The following is a 20,639-nucleotide window of genomic DNA, read 5'->3' as shown; positions in this document are numbered from 1 at the left end:
AGTACAGCTGAGGTTAATTGCACTGATGCTCTTGCTTATTTGCAAATTTAACAATCTGCCTAATACCAAATTTTAGAGTTTATTTGTTCAGCCTCTAGTTCCTTGATTATGAAGGTCCTGTCTATGTTTTCATGTTTTCAAAGTTTCTTTTCTACACTTCAGTCTAAAAGTTTAATTCCTTGTTTATGAAGCCAATGGTTCATTCTGTTAATTATGTTATACAAAAAAAAAGCCATATCTAAGGCTATTTTTAAAGAGTGTTATTCTTATTATAAAAACACATTTTGTAGTTATGATTAAACCAAAAGTAGAGCAAGGAAAGCTTTTCTGTGTTTATATTTTCTTCATGATTTTGTATATCTCAATGTATCGAAGTTTGGTTCAAGGTCTGTTTATTAAACTATAGCTTTGTATTTATTATGCTTAAATTTACTTCATTATAATTTAAACATTTAGTTGAAAGGAGGTGTCATTTTCTTTGCTTCTAAAATAGAATTCGTGCTGTTCATTTTTTTGGTGATTGCTTTCTTTGATAGTCAAGGTTGCCCTGTTTCACATTTTGCTTCTTTTATTATCTCTCTTTAGACTCTCAGTTTTTTTTTCCCAACATGTTTTTTTGTAAAAACCAATTTGGAAACTATTATATTGACATGTTAGGGCTCTGAGCTTTATATAAAGCTTATAGTTTTCAAAAACTTGTGTTTAAAAAAGACATAAGACTAACACAGGATAATGTAAATTATTTGTATGAAATTTTTTATTTATTCCTTTAAAAAAAAATAGAGGCAGGGTCTTGCTCTGTCACCCAGGCTGGAGTGCAGTGGCTGATCATAGCTCACTGCAGCCTTCAGCTCCTGGGCTCAAGCAATCATCCTGCCTCAGCCTCCCAAGTAGCTGGGACTACAGGTACACACCACTGCACCCAGCAAATTTCTACAGTGTCAATTTCTACAGTGTGGCTACATAAAGCTAAATCTACAGAAAGATTATATTCTTAAGGGCAGCATGCTGATATGATGTATCCTTTTCTAGAAATGGAAATTCCAGAAAAGTCTGTTGATAACCAAGTTCTAGAAAACAACAGAGGCCAGAGAACATTGCATCAAACCCCTTGTGGCTCAGAACAGAATCGGAAAACAAGAACAAGCTTTGCCACAGATGGTGGCATCTCCCAGAATTCTGGGGCTCCAGTGAGTGACTGGAGCTCTGATGAGGAAGATGGGAGCAAAGGAAGATCCAAGTCCAGATGCACATCCACGCTCTCCAGTCACACATCTGAGGAAGGGGTCCAGTGTAGCAGGATGGGGAGCGAAATGTATCTGACAGCATCTGATGACAGCAGCTCTATATTTGAGGAAGAGACTTTTGGCATAAAGAGACCAGAACACAAGAAGCTATATTCTTGGCAGCAGGAGGCACAGTGGAAAGCTCTAAATAGTCCTCTCGGAAAGGGAAATTCTGAATTAAGTAAAAAGGAGCAAGATAGTTCCTCGGATGAACTGAATAAAAAATTTCAATCTCAGAGACTCGATTATTCATCTTCATCGAGTGAAGCCAACACCCCAAGCCCTATTTTGACCCCAGCTTTAATGCCAAAGCATCCTAACTCACTCTCTGGAAAAGGAACACAATTAGTGCCTTCATCACACCTGCCACCCCCAAAGTTAAGGATTCCTAATGTTTTCAGTATAAGTGTAGCACTAGCCAAAAGGCACTTAAGCCAGCCACAGTTAAGCTCCGACAGGATGTTTGGTACAAATAGAAATGCTATAAGCATGATACGACCACTGAGACCTCAGGAAACTGATCTTGATCTAGTTGATGGTGACAGTACAGAGGTTTTAGAGAATATGGACACGAGTTGTGATGATGGATTATTTTCCTATGACTCCTTGGACTCTCCAAATTCAGATGACCAGGAAAACTGTGACTCAGCAAAGAAGGTGGCATGCAGCAAACCTCCAACTCCTCCCCTGCACCGTTTTCCTTCTTGGGTAATTATATCGCCGCATGTAACACATACACAGTAGTTTTTTTCTCAACACTTTTTTTTTTTTTTTTGAGAGGGAGTCTCGCCCTGTCACCCAAGCTGGAGTGTAGTGGCGCGATCTCAGCTCACTGCAACCTCCACCTCCCGGGTTCAAGTGATTCTCCTGCCTCAGCCTCCTGAGTAGCTGAGACTACAGGCATGCGCTACCATGCCTGGCTAACTTTTGTATTTTTGGTAGAGACGGAGTTTCGCCATGTTGGCCAGGCTTGTCTTGAACTCCTGACTTCAAGTGATCCACCTGCCTCGGCCTCCCAAAGTGTCCACACTTATTTTCAAGTTTTACTTTTTCTTTTCTTGTTTCCTTTCAAATCCAGCTTTGTTCTGACATTTTCCAGTTTTTAGAATACAATTTCTTCTTCTCTTCCCTCACTGAGTTCTGAATCAATTGAGAAATAAGATAATGACAAGACAGATGGGAGATCAAGATATTACCTTATTTACTGATAAAACTAATTTTAGAGAATTAGTGGGCAAATGAGCTTTCTAATACTGAACTTTGAGATTAGCTGGATTGATTCACCTTTTCCCGGGAAGCCCTGGAACACCACAGGATTCTGCTAGTGAAGCCATGCCCCTCTAAAACTTACTACCTCAAAAAAACAGAACAGATGGTTGTTTCCTGCAGGCAGCTACTTCTCAAGAGAAAGGGGAGAGGAAGCTGCCAGGCTCTGCATGCCCAGTTTCTCCTTCTCAGCTTACCAATCACATTAAGCCACTCTTCTTCTTGGGGAGGGGAAAGTGAATAGGTGGAGAGGGATCAGCAGTGTTCAATTACTGGAGGTTCCTCCATGTGGAAGGAAACATTGGAGGTAGGAAAGAAGGGTTCCCCCTAACTGTGATATTTTGGGTGAATTCTGAACCGGGACACTTAACTCTTGTTAGTTATCAGTTTTTGAACTTAGTCATTATTTGATTGGCTTTAAGATAAATTTAATTTTCTTTTTGAGCTTATATAACCATTGGTTTCCAAAGCATCTTTCTACAGACCTAGAACAGATAAAATCTTCCATTGAAACATTGACCGTTAGTAGGATAACATTGCTAGACTGAAAACAAAAATTCTTCCTATATTTGAAATAAAATGAAATGATCTGTTTAATTTTATTTTATTTTTTATTTTTTGAGATGAAGTTTCACTGTTGTCTCCCAGGCTGGAGTGCAATGGCGCCATCTCAGCTCATTGCAACCCCTGCCTCCCAGGTTCAGGCAATTCTCCTGCCTTAGCCTCCCAAGTAGCTGGAACTACAGACGTTTACCACCACACCTGGCTAATTTTTTGTATTTTTAGTAGAGGTGGGGTTTCACCATGTTGGCTAGGCTGGTCTTGAACGCCTGACTTCGGGTGATCCACCCACCTCAGCCTCCCAAAGTGCTAGGATTACAGGCGTGAGCCACTGCACCTGGCCTGAAATGATCTGTTATAGATTTAAGTTTTTCTTCACATGCTGGCATAATTTAACCTTTGGCCTCCAGAGAAACATCTGGGTTGCAGGACTCTTGGTTTTTGGAGTCATGTTCTTTTATTATTATATTTTTTATTTTGTGACTGATGCAGTTTTAAGCAAATTAGGGTGGACATGTTTTTCTATTATAAATTCAGACCTCAAGATGTATGTGCTCTCATTTGCTTTCAAGAGGACATTTTATTTCAATATCCACATGAAACCTTCTGTAGTTTATTACTAAATTTTGGATAGCACAGGAAAGTGGAAATTAATGGCATGTGAATCTCTGGAATTCCAATTATGTTATACTTTAGGCAGCGAGAAATTGAAACTTTGCCTATCTTATGATGTTGAGATTTTCAGAGATTTAGGTTAGGCTTTTAAGTTCGTTTTATTTGGCAACCCATTCTACTACTTTTTTTCCCCCCATTCTGTCTTCTCTTACTCTTTTGAAGCTATTTGGTCCTGAAAAAGTAGTATTGCTTTTCAAAAGCCTTCCAGCAGACTGGCCAAGTCTGAGATTTTATTTCTGTGTTTGTTAGGTATTTTCAGGTTTCAAGGAAAAGAGATGTACTCTAGTTACCTCAATAAATATGAGTTTATTTTAAGAATTTCTAAGAGCTTATTTTAAGGCATAGCCTATCCTTATTGAACTGGAATACCATGCAAATTACAATAGTCACTCTAGAGGGACAACATGTGATAGTCAGCAGTACCTCTGATAGAAACAAGTGGCTCAGCTTGTCCTCCCAGGCCTCCAGTCCCCTCTCTCTAATTCTATACTCACTATTTTCCCCCACCTTCCTGGGGCTTCAGACTGCCTCCCGTCTCCTGCTTACTGCCTTATTGTTAGATGTCTTTCTGTTGCTGTTTGTGTGTGTGTGTGTATGTCACGCTCAAAGAAACTACATCTGATTCATTCAGCCAGGCACTATTCAATCGAAAATGTCCCTGATAGTCAAGAGATCTCATGCCAGTTGCCTCTCAAGCCACTGGCTGTCCTGAAGAGGATGGCCTTAGTTGCCCACTATGTCCTGGACAGTCAACTGTGTCCAAGTTAGACCCATTATAAAATTCAGGACATGTGGCTCTATGCATTAGGAACCACCTGTGGTCCCTTTTCTCAAGGGAGCAGGGCTAGTAACCTGAACAGTACCTGTTTCAGAGATTTCTCAGAAGAGAAGAGAAAACAAAATAATCTACTTTTGGAACAAGATAATATAAATTCCATTGCAATTCTCATATTCATTTCTTGTTTGACTTTAGGTATCTCTTCTACTTGAGTGAAATGTACATTGACATAGGAAGGCAATAGCATTTAATGCTACTCTATCTATGACTTCTGACTTCAGGTTTTTCCTTTCTTTGTTTAACCATGTTCCAGAATAGTAGAATATTAAAAGTGGTGTTTATGTGTAATCAAAGATTGAGAATGGTTTCTAGCTTAATATTATAGCCACTCATGGTTTTTCTCCCCACTGCCAACCATATTCTAGAATAGTAAGAATATTAAAGGTGGTGTTTATGTGTAGTCAGTGATTGTGAAAAAGCTTTCTCTTACTTTTTCTTCACGTCTTCAAAATAATTTATAAAACAAAACTGTGGGAAAAAGATAAATAATGGAGTAACTAACAGATGGAGAAAAATCTCTGCAGTACTATTCACAATGGCATATTTTAGTTGGCACTGATGATGGTTTTATAATAATGCTGTACTCTAGTGAATCTTAAATGAAGAACAAATGAAAAACATGTGTATTGAAAGTAATCTTTTTGTTGTTGTTGTTGCTTTAAATACTCTGTTCAAACTCTCTCTTTTACACTAGGAAAGCAGAATTTATGCTGTAGCCAAATCAGGTATGCGAATGTCTGAGGCCTTCAATATGGAGAATGTTAATAAAAGTAAGTGCTTTTGCATGCTGCCATCTGGATGAACCTTGAGGACTTTGTGCTAAGGGATAGTGTAATACAAATACATGGTACAGTCACAAAAAGACAAATACCGTATGATTCCACCTAAAGGAGGTATTTAAAGGGTCAAATTCGTAGGAATAGAAAGTAGAATGGTGGTTACCAGGGTCAGGGTGTGCGTGGAGAAGCGAATTTATTGTTTACTGGGTATAGCATTTCAGATTTGCAAAATGAAAAAGTTCTAGAGGTCTGTTTTACAACAGTGTGAATACACTTAACATTACTGAACTGTACACTTAAAAATGATTAAGATGGGCCGGGCGCGGTGGCTGCCACCTGTTATCCCAGCACTTTGGGAGGCTGAGGCAGGCAGATCACGAGGTCAGGAGATCAAGACCATCCTGGCTAACATGGTGAAACTCCATCTCTACTAAAAATACAAAAAAAATTAGCCGGGCATGGTGGCAGGCGCCCGTGGCCCCAGCTACTTGGGAGGCTGAGGCAGGAGAAAGGTGTGAACCCAGGAGGTGGAGCTTTCAGTGAGCCGAGATCGCGCCACTGCACCCCAACCTGGGTGACAGAGCAAGACTCTGTCTTAAAAAAAAAAAAAAAAAAAGATTAAGATGGTAAATTTTATGTTCTGTGTTTTTTCCTACAATAAAAAAAAGTTTAGAAAAGTGATTTGTATTGCTATTTCATTCGCTAAGAACTTCCTAAATGTCTAAATTCATTGGAATAAAGAGTTGTGTAAACTTCCAAAAAAATGATTTCTAGGGTTGCTGATTTGTATTTTAAAATTGAAATTCATCTTAGTGTAGGGACTCAGATACACTCAACTCTAATTTATATTTTTTTACCTGAGAGAGACTGAATCAGAGAAACTGTGGCATTTCAGCTGTTTAAAATGGTAAAAATATAGGCTTCTATGTCCTTTTTTCCCAGGATTTAAAACACATTTCCCTTTTCTTTATTTCTTCCAAAAAATTCTTATAGAAACAATGCATGCTCATTATAAAAAATAAAACCAAACAACAAGAACTGCCTGGAATAACAAGAAATTTTCCTGTGGTTCTTTCTGCCACCTCCTCCCTATCCCACCACTAATTCATATGTTAGAGGTAATTACTGATACTCAGTTCCTGTTCAGCTATCTGCAGTTCTTTCCATTCAGGAAATTGTATCCTTTTTTTTTTTTTTTTTTTTTTTTTTTTTTTTTTGAGGCAGCGTCTTACTCTGTCACCCAGGTGGGAGTGGAGTGCTGTGATCATAGCTCACTACAGCCTTGAACTCCTGGGCTCAAGCGATCCTCCTGCCTCAGCCTTCTGATTAGTTAGGAAGACAGGTGCATGCCACCACACCTTGATACTTTTTAAGATTTTTTGTGGAGATGGGGGTCTCACTGTGTTGCCCAGACTGGTCTCAAACTCCTGGCCTTAAGCAATCCTCCTGCCTCAGCCTCTCAAGGTGCTAGGATTACAGGTGTGGGCCACTACACTCAGCTAGGAAATTACATTAGAATATTTCAGCATCAGGTTTACCTGATAAAGGCTTAAGAACAGTGGTTTTGATTTTGGTTTTTTTTCGAGAACAAGTCTTGCTCTGTCGCCCAGGCTGTAGTGCAGTGGCATGATCTCGGCTCACTGCAACCTCCCCCCTTCCCAGGTTCAAGCAATTCTTGTGCCTCAGCCTCCCAAGTAACTGAGATTACAGGTGTATGCCACCATGTTCGGTTTTAGTAGAGACAGGGTTTTGCCATGTTGCCCAGGTTGGTCTCAAACTCCTGGGCTCAAGTGATCCACTGCCTGAGCCTCCCAAAGTCCTGGGATTACAGGTGTGAGCCACCATGCCCCACCAGAACAGTGGTTTTGATACCGTGCTGGTAATAGGGTTATGAATAGTCAGAGAATATCTTCCTATGTACTGCTTACTGAATTGGTTTGTAAGCAGTTGCCTGTACTTAGTTCTGCCCAGCCTGAGCAAAGCATGCATGGAGATTTCAAGAAAATAAAAGCTATGGTTCTTGCTCTCAAAGAGCTTACAGTCTAGTTGGGGAACTAGCACACATGAGGAAATAATGAACCATGTAAAAAAGTGTATAAATAAACCTGTAAATGCCATAATCTATAAAATAGACGATACAGTTACTAATCATGTATTGATCTAATTTCTTTTTAAATGGAAATTATGCTAATTTGTATTCAAAAGAAAAAGACCAATGTGCTAATTAGAAGTTTTTAAAAATGTTGTTTCCTGTTTTGCTGTTTCAGATTCTGTTGCACCCCTTTCCTATACCGCATCAGGACTTTATACATCTCTGATATATAAGAACATGACCACCCCAGTGTATACAACTTTGAAGGGGGTAACTCATTATTGTTATTGTTAAAACATGTGCTTCTCTTCATGATGGATCAAGGAAATTGTTAATTCAAGCTCCAGATTCCATTCTTAACATTTTACACAGGCTCTGCCTTTATAGAAAGTTTTACAAGTTCACATTGACATGTCATAAAAAAGAAGCAATGGAAAGGTCTGCAGAAGACACTTATCAGAATATTAGAGGTCTGAGCCAGTTTTTACTGTGTGCTATGTGATTCCCCCACCTCCCCATGGCCATGAATTGTTTAAAGGAGACATATTATTAATAATGTAATGAAAACTCCTAATTTAGGCAGATCTTTGTATCAGTGCCAGGGTACCCCTTCTTTGCTTGAAGTATTAATTAAAAGGATTGTCAGGTATTGACAACCTTATATTTTCAGGCATCTTTTATAATTGCTAATTCGAATTCAGGGTTTAACAACATGATTTTGATAACAGCAAAATACATTCCCAAATTCCTTTTAAAAATCATATGCTGGCTGGGCACGGTGGCTTACGCCTTTAATCCCAGCACTTTGGGAGGCTGAGGCGGGCGGATCACGAGGTCAGGAGTTCGAGACCAGCCTGGCCAACATGTCAAAACCCCGTCTCTACTAAAAATATAAAAATTAGCGGGGCATGGTGGCAGGTGCCTGTAATCCCAGCTACTCAGGAGGCTGAGTCAGGAGAATCGCTTGAACCCGGGAGGCGGAGGTTGCAGTGAACCCAGATCATGCCATTGCACTCCAGCCTGGGTGACAAGAGCAAGACTCCACCTCAAAAAAAAAAAAAAAAATTCTATGCTATGACTTCTTCCTGTAAAACTTTCTGTTATCTAAAAAGAGTGATTACCTTAGGGATAGATACAGGGAGGTTGCTCTGCTTTTCTTTAGGAGGCGACCCTAATAACTAGCAGCCTTTTCTTGGATGAGTGGTAACATTAGGGATGGATATAGGGAGGTTGTTCCGCTTTTCTTTAGAAGGCGACCCAAATAAGTAGCAGCCCTTTCCTGGATGACTCATCTGGGTCAGAGGAAGAAGACAGCTCCAGATCCAGCTCCCGGACGTCAGAGTCAGACTCACGCAGTAGGAGTGGGCCAGGCAGCCCCAGAGCCAGGAAACGAGGTGAGGGAAAATCGCAGGCGTGTGAGGCAACTCCAGATCATTCTGAATATTAACTGGGAATTTTATCTCCATAACAGGATTATTTTTTAAATCCAAGAACTTGCTTCAGACCCTAGTGAAAAGAACTTTAGCCTGTGACTGATACGTTTATATTCCTAATTCTCTTCTTAATTCTCTGTGATTTCAAACAAATTATATAGTCTTTTTTTTTTTTTAGCCTTTATTGTCTGTGAGAGGGAGATCACTTTATTGTTGGAATAAAGTGAGATAATTGGCCAAAATGAGGTTTCTTTCTTCGCATTTGTGAAATAGACTTATTTCAGCTAAAGTTGTTACACTGCTAACTGGCAGAAAATACACCTTAAAATTTGTCAGTTAATCTGATGTTAAAGTAGAGAACAACATTTACTTGGAATATGTCTGTGATTTTTAGTGGATTTTGAAGACATTCTGTGTGTAGGTAGTGGTTACAGAGAGATCTAATTCCACTAAATGACATCTGTAGGTTATAAAAAGCCCTTAATGCAGCATGGTGTGTCTGTTGGTTTTCAAACTGTGTTCCATGGAACCTCTGGGTACTTCCAGTCCCCTCGGCTTCAATTGGAGCTGCTCAGCCTTGGTTTCATATTTTGAACTTCCACTGGTCTTCTTGCTCTCAACTTGCCCCGCTACAGCCAGAATCAGGTTATGACACACTTTTGCTGGAAACACTACAGTGGCTCCTCACAACGGCTATAAGGTGTTCCAGGATTTGGTCCTTTCTTCTCTGTACTCAGCTTCAGCCTCACTGGCCCTCTTGCTGTTCTGAGACATGCCAGGCATGCTTGCATTTCAGGACCTTGGCACTGCTGTTTCCTCCAGCTGGTATTCTTCCCCTAGATATCTGTATAGCTGACTCCCTCACCTCCGTCAGCAAACGCTGCCTTCTCAATGAGGTCCACCCTAACCACACCACTTAAATTGCAGCCCTTTGTCTTTCTTCTGTTGCCAGCTCTTTTTATTCCCTTTAGTCTGCTCTATGTTTTATCGTTCCATAGCACCTACTGCCTGTTTGTCAGTGGTCTCCTTCCACTAGAATTTGTTCCATGAGAGCCAATATTTTTGTTGTTTGCTCTATCCCTAGCATCTAGGACAGTGCCTGGCACACTGGCCCTGGTCCTGGGAGCCTGAGATTTGTGTTCCAACATTGCCCCTGCCTAACTCTTTGACTTTGGACAAATCCTTTAATCTCTGGGCCTTAGTCTCCTTGGGCCTTAGCCATGACAATCTCTGAGGTCCCTATAGGTCTAAATTTTTGTTTATTCTATGAAAAATAAAGATATTATAGCAACTGTTACTTGTCTGAGTCAAATAAAAAGCAGTGTCACAAGAGTGGCATTGTTCTAATGTGTCCCTTAAATGTTAATACATATTTTTTAAAATTGCTGGATACTTTTCTAAATAATCACCTAAGTCCTTGATTTTATTTAATATATTCTAAATCTCCAATTGTAGTGACCCATGAAATGTGGCTTGCAACTCCCAAGTAGTTTTCTGTGAAGGCAAATGAATTATTGTATAAACATTCCATTGAATTTTATGTTATAGCTGCTGGCAAATGAAAGAAATAGTTTGTTTATATCTTTCAATCTTATTTCTTCTCTTTTATGAAAGATTTTAAAAATCTGTAAACTGCTTAGTAATTTATGGAACTTGAATGAAAAAATACTACTGAATTGTGTTTTTTTAAAATGTGAGGTTACTTTAAAAGTGAATACAGAAGTTAAATTTAAAATGTGATTGTGAAAATCTTGATAAATTAAGGTTCAACATTTGTTTGCCTATATATCAATGTGTAAATACACATATTTTTAATTCTTAATAAAAGATACATGAGTAGACTGTTGCATATATTTTATATATGTAAAATAGCTGTGTGACTGTAATCATACCAAAATATTATTCCTGTTCCTTTCACTTCCTTAGAGATTTACATGATAGTCCCTACCTCTTAGTTCTGTTTTCTGCTTTAAAAGTTCTTCATATTGGGAGGCCAAGGCAGGTGGATCACGAGGTCAAGAGATCGAGACCATCCTGGCCAACATGATGAAACTCCATCTCTACTAAAAATACAAAAATTAGCTGGGCATGGTGGCGCACACCTGTAGCCCCAGCTACTAGGGAGGCTGACGCAGGAGAATCGCTTGAACCCAGGAGGCAGAGGTTGCAGTGAGCCGAGATTGTACCAGTGCACTCCAGCCTGGTGACAGAGTGAGACTCTGTCTCGAAAAAAGTTATTTATGGCCAAAGGAATGAGAATAAATCTAGTCTAGGGAGGCTTATGATTTAGGAATAATTGCATTCTGTAGGAGCACTCAGGCCTGGTGTTTGGCCCTCCCCAGTATTAAATACTGACTTGATTTATTTCTTTGTTCTCTTAGGTGTGTCTCTCTCCTCTGTGGCTTCTGAAAGTGATTATGCTATTCCTCCTGATGCTTACTCCACAGACACGGAGGACTCACAGCCAGAGCAGAAGCTCCCAAAAACTTGCTCATCTTCCAGTGATAACGGGAAAAATGTAAATATTGAATATGATTTTTAAAAAGTAATGAGTCAGTTTGAGCCTCCAAAAGGAAACTGAAAATGCTTTTTTCTATCTTTTAAAAATTAGGAACCACTGGAAAAATCTGGTTATTTATTAAAAATGAGTGGTAAAGTCAAGTCTTGGAAGCGGCGGTGGTTTGTTCTTAAAGGTGGTGAATTACTTTACTATAAATCTCCGGTGAGTGGAAAGTGTTTTCTGTTTAGAACGTAATTCCCCAAACTATAAATCAGATGCCTGATTGATTTCCTTCCCATAATGCAACTAATGATACAAAGCATTTCTTATTATTACTGTTAAAGTTAATCACTTTCCATTTGTTTTTCTCTTTCATACAGAGTGATGTAATTAGAAAACCCCAGGGCCATATTGAACTTAGTGCATCCTGTAGTATTTTAAGAGGAGATAACAAACAAACAGTTCAGGTACTTAACTTTTTTTTTTTTTTGTATCATGCCAAACTCAATTCTCAATTATCCAACCTAATGGAAAGGAGATTGGATAATTCAATGTTTCTTTATTCACTTTGGGGTAAGTTTGATGCCTTGAAAATATGTGAAACTCCAAGAATTTTTGGTTAAAACTATAATGTAAGTTAGGTTTGTGTTGAGTAACTCCCACCACACTTTACCTTTCTTCCTTTATACTCTTCTTTCCTCATATTTAATCTCCTAGGTATTTTCAGCTGTCCAACTGTGAAGCTATTTTAAGGAAGGGTTATCTGGTAAATGAATCCTCAATAAGATTTTAGTTATATAATGTACTATGAAATTCAGGAATGTTTGTATTTTAATATAGAATCTGAAAATGACAGTTCTTATATGAACTTCAGATGCCATAACACCGAAGTGGGAAATATATTAGTGAGCAGAGGGACTGTGCTGCCAAGCAAGTCACACTGTAGGGGCAGCTGCTGCCCATTTTACTCACACATAAGGCCAGTCTTGCCAGAAATCTGTTAAATTTAAAACACAGGCTGTTGAGATATTCTAGTATATGTAATTTAAATTCAGACACTTTATTTCTGAAATGTCTTCAATAACCATTATTGTCTTATATTGCTCCTTTGGAGGGTGGAAGACAACTTTGCCAGAAAGGTACATTATCAATGTTTCCAGTGAATTGTACCTGAAAACCCCTCAAAAATTTAGAAAGGAGAATCAAGGAAAGCTTTGTCTTTGGGCATGGCAGTTAAGAATCATTTGTAAGCTTCTGAAATATCTGGAAAATTTGCAATGTGGCTAATTTGAGACTGGAAAATTCTGAGTTCATAATATCTAATCACGTTCATTCCAAGAATTTCTCTTCTTATATGCAAGATCTTCTTATTTTATTTATAGTTGATTTTTTCATTTGTATTAAGAAACCTCTTCTTTAGTTGCTAAAAATGTGCTATTTTATTATAGTCTTTAATCATTCTGCTCCTCATTTCAATAAGTAGGAACCTGGCCGGGCGCGGTGGCTCACGCCTGTAATCTCAGCACTTCAGGAGGCTGAGGCAGGCGGATCACGAGGTCAGGAGATCAAGACCATCCTGGCTAACACGGTGAAACCCCGTCTCTACTAAAAATTCAAAAAAATTATCCAGGCATGGTGGCAAAAGGCGCCTGTAAGTCCCAGCTACTCGGGAGGCCGAGGCAGGAGAATGGTGTGAACCCGGGAGGCGGAGCTTGCAGAGAGCCGAGATCGGGCCACTGCACTCCAGCCTGGGCGACAGAGAGAGACTGCGTCTCAGAAAAAAAAAAAAAAAAGAAAAAAAATGTAGGAACCTGTAGCACATTTAAACGAGAAAGGGAAAATGTGACAAATAAACAAGATATAAAATCATAACCCCAAAATTAGGTAAACTGGAGTAACAAAATTATTTCCACAAAAATTTAATTGCTGTAATTCTCACAAAGTGGTTAAAATATTCTAAATGATATGGAGTCATTTATTTAGAAACTGGGACTTGAGGTTTAGCATGTTTGCTTCCATGTTAAGTAATGACGTTTGAATAATGAACAAGGAAATGCTAAGAATCCTAAATCTTCACAGTTTTCTTTCGTATACTTTTCTTGTTGCATTCTAGTTGACCACTGAAAAACACACATACTATCTGACTGCAGATTCTCCCAATATATTGGAAGAGTGGATTAAAGTGTTACAGAATGTTCTTCGAGTACAAGCTGCCAACCCACTTTCCCTGCAGCCTGAGGGCAAACCCACCGTGAAGGGATTGCTCACTAAGGTAGGAACCTCCTGTGCATAGCAATGTCCCAGGCAACTATGGGCATGAGCCCATGATCGCTGAAAATGGGATGTCAGAGCATATATATATATTGAATATTGATATGATCTTGGGGATAGGAAAGGGTGTTTTCAAGTATGATGCCCAAGGCAAAAACTATAAAGATGAAAAGAAGAGAAATTTGACTACAATATGTAAAAATGTAAAGGCTCTATTAAAAATTCTATGAGCAGAATTTTTAAAAGAAGGATTGAAAAACTTTGAAGAGGTATTTGAAACATGTGAAAACTGGTTAATATCATTGATATTTAACATGTTTTTTTCTAATCAGTAAGCAAACAATGAATACCAACTGGGGGGAAAGGAACAAAAGACTCAATGGGAAAGAAGGAGAGATCATCAAGGTTGGAAGGAATACAAATGATCAATAAGCAAATGGAAAAACATTTTACTGTCACTTAGAATTTTTTTAAAAAGCACAGATTGAAATAATAGGTGTCACTTTTTAAAATCTGGTGAAAAGTAAGACATTTTTATAAATTTTGAAACCTAGTATTGACACAGATTAAAAAATCTGCTAGTTTCTGCAATTATAGAGGCAGTAGAAAAAAAAAGAAATCTGCTAGTGAGAGTATTACTCTAAAAGGCAGTTTGGCAATATCTTGGCTAAAGTGTTAACTTAGCCAATAATTTTGAGTGAACAAATCAATATCAAATATTTTACACACACACACACACACCCACACACACACACACAGATAATACACTCATATATATCTCCTTTGATCCAGCAATCTCAGTTTTAAAAATTGATCCTTAGGAAATGGTCTTAATTTGCAAAAGATTTAACTATGAGATGTTCCTCACAGCGTGTTTTTTTTCCTATTTTAAAAATGAGGTATGATTAATATAACTGAAATGCACAGATCTTAAGTGTAGAGTTTGATTAGTTTTGAAAGCTGTTTACTGTTGACTCTATCAAGATGTGGAACATTTCCATTACCCCAGAAAGATTCCTTGCACAGCATGTTTCATAATAAAGAAAAATTGGGATCAAATTAGATGTAGGGTAAGGTATAGCTTTAAAAAATGTTTGTACAACCATATGATGCTTTACTATGCAGCCTTTTAAATGTTGTAAGAGAATATCTAATGCTATAGAAATGTGATGTATTGTTAGGTAATAAGTAGAGTGCAGTATTACATTATTATCCCTTATTTGTTGTAAGTATTTATAGAAAAATGTCTGAATGGGAAATATACCAAAGTATATTGGTTATCTCTGTGATTTTATTTATTTTTGCTTAATTCTGTTTTTTTTTACAATGAGTAAGTATTGACTTATACTTAATATTATTTTTAAGTTTTAAAAAGTCCTATTGGTCACTTTTTGAAAAATACAACAAAATATGTATACACACATAATCACTCCTCATTCATGTACTCTGATTATGTAAGAGGTGGAAAATTAGATGGAAAGTAACTATGCTACTGTGTAGTTTATACTTATTAATAATGTGGTAATGTAGGTGGGTGTTATTCCATAATATTTAAAAAGACTGACCAACTATAGCAAAGGTAAAAATTAATTCACTATTACATTAAACAAAGAAATATACTATGTACTATGTTTTTTCTAAAATACAACTGTGAAAATGTTTTCTTAGTTACTGATGGGTTAGGGAACAAAATATTTGCACAATACTTTTCCAGTGAACACACTGCTACTTTAAATCACATTCTTATTATAATTCATAATAATGAGCTATGCTCTTGTTTCAAGGACCACATATGTATATCAAACCCTGAGAGTTTAAGATGATCCCATGGCTAAGGGTTTATTACTTCCCCCACAATTAGGTTTTTGTTTGCTTGCTTGTTTTTACTTTATCAGCAGGGCATGTCAGTTTCTGCTCCTATAACATTTCTGTGATTCTCCACTTCCCATTTCACAATTGCATTTTAAATGAGTATGAGTTGATGGGATTCTCAGATGACTAAATCATTAGGGTTTATAGCCAGGATGCTTATTAAGTTTCCTTCCTGCCATTTGTGCTTGTCCACCCCCGTATTTTCACCCTTAGAACCTTATGAGAGTACAGCTTCCCTCAGTTATTCTGAGTGACTTGTTCTGAGCTCACATTCAGGCTGCAATATGAGATACTGTCAAATTGCATTTGAATACCTTGGAGGGGAGGAAGTTTTCTCAGGTTGTCACATTGTTTTTATTAAGTACAGAATAATATAGGTAGATGCTAAGAACTTGACTAATTTGATCCTAGACATTCACTCTTACAATTTTTATTTTAATGCTTAGGAAGAACATTTTCTATATAAAAATTCAGTTCTTTAAAAAACGAAAATTTATTACGCAGTTACCACATGCAGCACAATGTGCTGAAAGATACTAAGATGAATAGGCCACTGTCCCATTCCTCAGAGAGCCTCATAATCTATTGAAAAAGAGGGAGACAAAAGCTGATTTATAATGATATAAAGTACAATTATTGAGATGTGTCAGGAGTGACTTCTGAAAGAAGATTTACCTGTGCCGAGTCTTCGAGGAGGAGTAGGAGTTAGTTATACCAAGTGGGAATGAGTGGAGGGGTGGTACTCCAGGCTAGGAGACAGCGTGAATGAAGGCTTAGAGTCTCGAAGCAGTGGCTTATGCCTGTAATCCCAGCACTTAGGGAGGCTGAGGCAGGCAGATCATCTGAGGTCAGAAGTTTGAGACCAGCCTGACCAACATGGTGAAAACCCATCTCTACTAAAAATACAAAAATTAGCCAGACGTGGTGGCGGGCACCTGTAATGCCAGCTACTCAGGAGGCTGAGGCAGGAGAATCGCCTGAACCTGGGAGATGGAGGTTTAGATGAGCTGTAATTGCAATATTGCACTCCAGTCTGTGCGACAAACCAAATTCTGTCTAAAAAAAAAAGAAAAAAAAATATCGAAGCGGTCCCAGCTGTACTAGGAACAAATCCTTTGGAGAAAAAGCTAGAGGGGCCCATGGATGGTGGAGAGCTATTTTTGTCTTTTTAAGGACTTTGGTCTTTATCCTGAAGGATATTTGAAACCCTTCAGGGTTTGTAACAGGAGCATGAGCATATTCATGTTGCTAACAGATTACTGTGCTAAGAGGAAGATGAATCAGTGGGAGGCAAGGTGGAGGTTCTAAGAACAGTTAAGGGAGTGGTTCCCATGAAGAGGATGAAACTCTGAAGGGGTTACAGGAAAAGAGAGGAGAGGATGAATTTAAATAATGGTAAAAGGTAAAATATTTAGTTTGATTGAATTTGAGGTTAGAATGTAGAAGAGATAAAGATTCCTGGTAGAAAGATGATAGCAGATAAGAGAGAGCTCAGGAAAGAGGAGCCATTTTAGGAAGATTAGGTGATTTTGGAAGACATCAGGAGCTGGTAGGATGTCTTAGTAAAAAAGTCCAACAGGCAGCAGACCACCAGTCTACATCAGAGGAGAGTGCTGGAGGGCTGGATTGGAGAGAAGGATTCGAGGAATCATCAGCATACATGTGGCAATTATGGGAAATTATGTAGGGCAGGGGAGAGCAGGGTAACACTTGTAAATTTAAGGGCACAGTAAGGAGATGTGTGCAGAGATCTGAGAGTAATGCCTGTGACTGATCTAGTGTCACGTGTGCTCAGAGAAGAAGGTACATTGCCTTCAGTGGGTTGAAGGGTAAATGGGAGATTAATAAGTGAAGTATTTGAGTTTCAAGGACTATCTATACCTTTCAGTACATTAGAATCAAGCTGGAGGGAACCTGGAGTCAGGAGAGGCATTTTTTAGGGTGGGAAAGATGTACATTGAGTTTACAAACTAAGGGGAAAGCACCTGGAAGAGGGGAGGAGGGAGATTAAAGACAAAGTCCAGAAGAAGTGGGTGGCTGGACATGGTGGGAGGGCACTCTGGGAGGGCTGAAACTGGAGGAAAGATGAGGAAGAGTGCAGACAAGTATCTTAAGTTTGTAGGACATTGAGTGATATCATGTCTAATATCCTCAGTTTTCTTGATGAACATTATTCCGTAAGACAATGTTATTTACTAAGAGTGGGGAAAAGGATGGAGAATAATCATTCAGGAAAGTAGGATGTACCCAAGGATAAATAGAAGGCTTGGTAAGTATTATTGAAGGCCCACCAGACTTTCCGATTTGAGTTTTTGTTGAATATTTTTCTCTAACATCTTCAGATGCCCAGAAAAAGGAGCAGAAAATTTACATTATAGTGAAGTGAGGATAGTGGTTTTTTCTAACATTTTATTATATAAATTTTCAAATATGCAAAAAAGAAGAATAATTTTACAGTGAACACCCATATGCCCATCACCTTCTTTCTACAATCAACATTTTACTTGCTTTACCACGTATCTTTCAAGATGATATTTGAAATTAATGTTTTATTATGGGCATTGCCAACATATGTGAAAATAGAGGGAATAATATAATGAGCCCTCATATATTCATCATCTAGTTTCAACAGTTATTAATTATGGCTAATATTATTTCCTATAACCATCTGTCTCTTGTCACATTCTTCACTAGATTATTTAAAAGCAAATGGAATTTTGTTGAGTGGATTTGTTAGAAGCATAGGAATACAGCATAATCACAGGCCCTGGAGCAAGAGTTGTTTCGTGATCAAACATGGAAACCCAGGTTGGCAGAGAAGGGCATGGGGCCAGGAGGGGACTGATAAGCTAGAATAAAATGGAAGCATCAAGGGGCTTAAAATTATGAATGAGGTAAAGAACAAGAGTGTGGGCCAAGCATGGTGGGTGGCTCATGCCTGTAATCCCAGCACTTTGGGAGGCCAAGGTGGGAGGATCACCTGAGGTCAGAAGTTTGAGACCAGCCTGGCCAACATGGTGAAACCCTGTCTTCTCTAAAAATACAAAAATTAGCTGGGCATGGCAGCACATGCCTGTAATTCCAGCTACTCAGGAGACTGAGACAGGAGAATCACTGAAACCCAGGAGGGAGAGGTTGCAGTGAGCCAAGATTGTGCCACTGCACTTCAGACTGGGCAACAGAGTGAGACTCCATCTCAAACAAACAAACAAAAAAAACCCAAGAATAGGAGTGTCTTAAGTGAGAGGGGGAGGGAAGCGGGAGGAACTGGGAGGAAGTTGTGATCAGAGAGTAGAAAGTAAAGTGCAAAGTGGAGCAGTTCCCAGTGAAGAAAAAAGGATTAGGGTATGGCTGAGGGGATGGGTGGCAAAAGTGGAGGGACAGCAAAGGTTACTGGAAGTGAAGAGAACAAGGATGTGGAGATAGTGTGGCCAAGAGACAAGGGCAAGGGTAGGAACCAGACTGCCTGGGCACAAGTCCTGGCTCTGCCACTTACCACCTGTGTGACCTTGAAGAAATTACTTACAGTCTCTGTGCCTTAGCATCCTCATCTATAAAATGGGGATAATAATAGAGCCAACCTCACAAGGTATTGGGAGGATTAAGTGAATTATTTAAACATATAAATTGTGTTAGAACAGTGCCTGGCACATCATAAACACACCAAAAAATGCTGGCTATTATCATCCAAGAGTTTCACCTTGATAGTGAAGTCAGCAAGGCTGGTGGCAGGATTTGTGGTGGAGAATGCTACAGGGATGGGCTTATGGGGAAGGAGAGAATACCATAGGGGCTTATGGTTTGTGCAGTGGCAAGGGCTAATTGGGATATGATATACTGTTTGTCTTCAAAATTTCAAACAAAACCAATAGGAACTACCTTTGTTATGGAAGTATGGTAAAAAATTATTCTTTTAATTAGTTCACCTTGAGATTTGAGGTTGCCTTTAAATTTTCATGAGGATTCTTCTAGTATAATTTGTTTTCTAATTTTTTAAAGCGTAAGTCAGAGTTTTAAGAAATTCTAGGCTGGGCGCGGTGGTTCACACTGGTAATCCCAGCACTTTGGGAGGCCGAGCTGGGCAGATCACAAGGTCAAGAGACTGAGACCATCCTGGCCAACATGGTGAAACCCTTCTCTACTAAAAATACAAAAATTAGCTGGCCATGGTAGCACGTGCCTGTAGTCCCAGCTACTTGGGAGGCTGAGGCAGGAGAATCGCTTGAACCCGGGCGGCGGAGGTTGCTCCCGGAGGTGAGCCGAGATTGCACCACTGCACTCCAGCCTGGGTGACAGAGCAAGACTCCGTCTCAAAAAAGAAAAAAAAATTCTAATACAAGATTTATGTATAAAGACAGATTGTTAAAACACAGCTTTTACAGTGAATTGGCAAAGGTCTTCATTAATTTGCAGTTCTTCAGATGAGATCGGGCGCGTTCAGGGTGGTATGGCCGTAGACGTATTTGCAGTTCTTCAAAGGCATACATTGTTCTCTTTTAAAGATAAATCATTTCAGAAGTACACTGTCTATAGCCAGATGCATTATACCTCAGTTTTTATGAGACTTCTTTCTGGAGATTGTTTAAAGAAGAAAAGAAAAAAACACCCCACACAGCACTATTTAAAGCTTCCAGGATATTTGTCTGTAAATATGTTTCTAAATTTAATTAAATTGAAACACGCCTCAAATGAAACATTTTTTGTTTTCTCTCAAACAGCATTCTAAATCCGTCAAACCGTTAGGTGGTGGAGTTACTCGTTTGCTGAAACCATAGCTTTGAAAGCCCAAAGGCTGACTGGGTTTATGAGTTTAAAAGAAAATGTGTTTTACTTCTTATTCATAATGAGGACAGAAACATTTATTGAATAACTACTGTTATCCTTTATTTACATTTTCTCATTTGGTTCTTACAACAGCCCAGTTGTGAGCCTCTTTGCACTCTTGATGAAAATATTTAGCATACTGCTGATTTAATTGTCTGTCTTCCTCACAAGGCTGTGAGCTTCCTGAGAAAGGAGACTGTGTCTTGTTCAAATCTGTTTCTCCAGGACCTATATCACTTACT

The 20,639-nt window shown here is 38.8% G+C and overlaps 1 protein-coding gene across 5 annotated transcripts in view; it reads left to right on the top strand.

Annotated features, from left to right (window-relative positions):
* PLEKHH2 (pleckstrin homology, MyTH4 and FERM domain containing H2) overlaps positions 1-20,639 on the top strand; it is a 130,145-nt gene that overhangs the window by 59,120 nt on the left and 50,386 nt on the right. For all 5 annotated transcript variants that reach the window (XR_010136310.1, XM_054547604.2, XM_063713714.1 and 2 more), the window contains 8 exons: positions 1,033-1,994; positions 5,321-5,396; positions 7,673-7,767; positions 8,747-8,891; positions 11,312-11,448; positions 11,542-11,652; positions 11,811-11,897; positions 13,544-13,702. Coding sequence is in view for 4 of the 5 variants with exons in the window: in XM_054547604.2 (XP_054403579.1) it covers positions 1,033-1,994; positions 5,321-5,396; positions 7,673-7,767; positions 8,747-8,891; positions 11,312-11,448; positions 11,542-11,652; positions 11,811-11,897; positions 13,544-13,702 (1,772 nt within the window). In the remaining variant the exon portion in view is untranslated. The remainder of the gene's footprint in view (positions 1-1,032; positions 1,995-5,320; positions 5,397-7,672; positions 7,768-8,746; positions 8,892-11,311; positions 11,449-11,541; positions 11,653-11,810; positions 11,898-13,543; positions 13,703-20,639) is intronic.

This window comes from Pongo abelii, chromosome 12 (assembly GCF_028885655.2).
Source record: "Pongo abelii isolate AG06213 chromosome 12, NHGRI_mPonAbe1-v2.0_pri, whole genome shotgun sequence".
Lineage (NCBI taxonomy): Eukaryota > Metazoa > Chordata > Mammalia > Primates > Hominidae > Pongo > Pongo abelii.
This window is presented reverse-complemented; position numbering and strand designations above follow the sequence as displayed.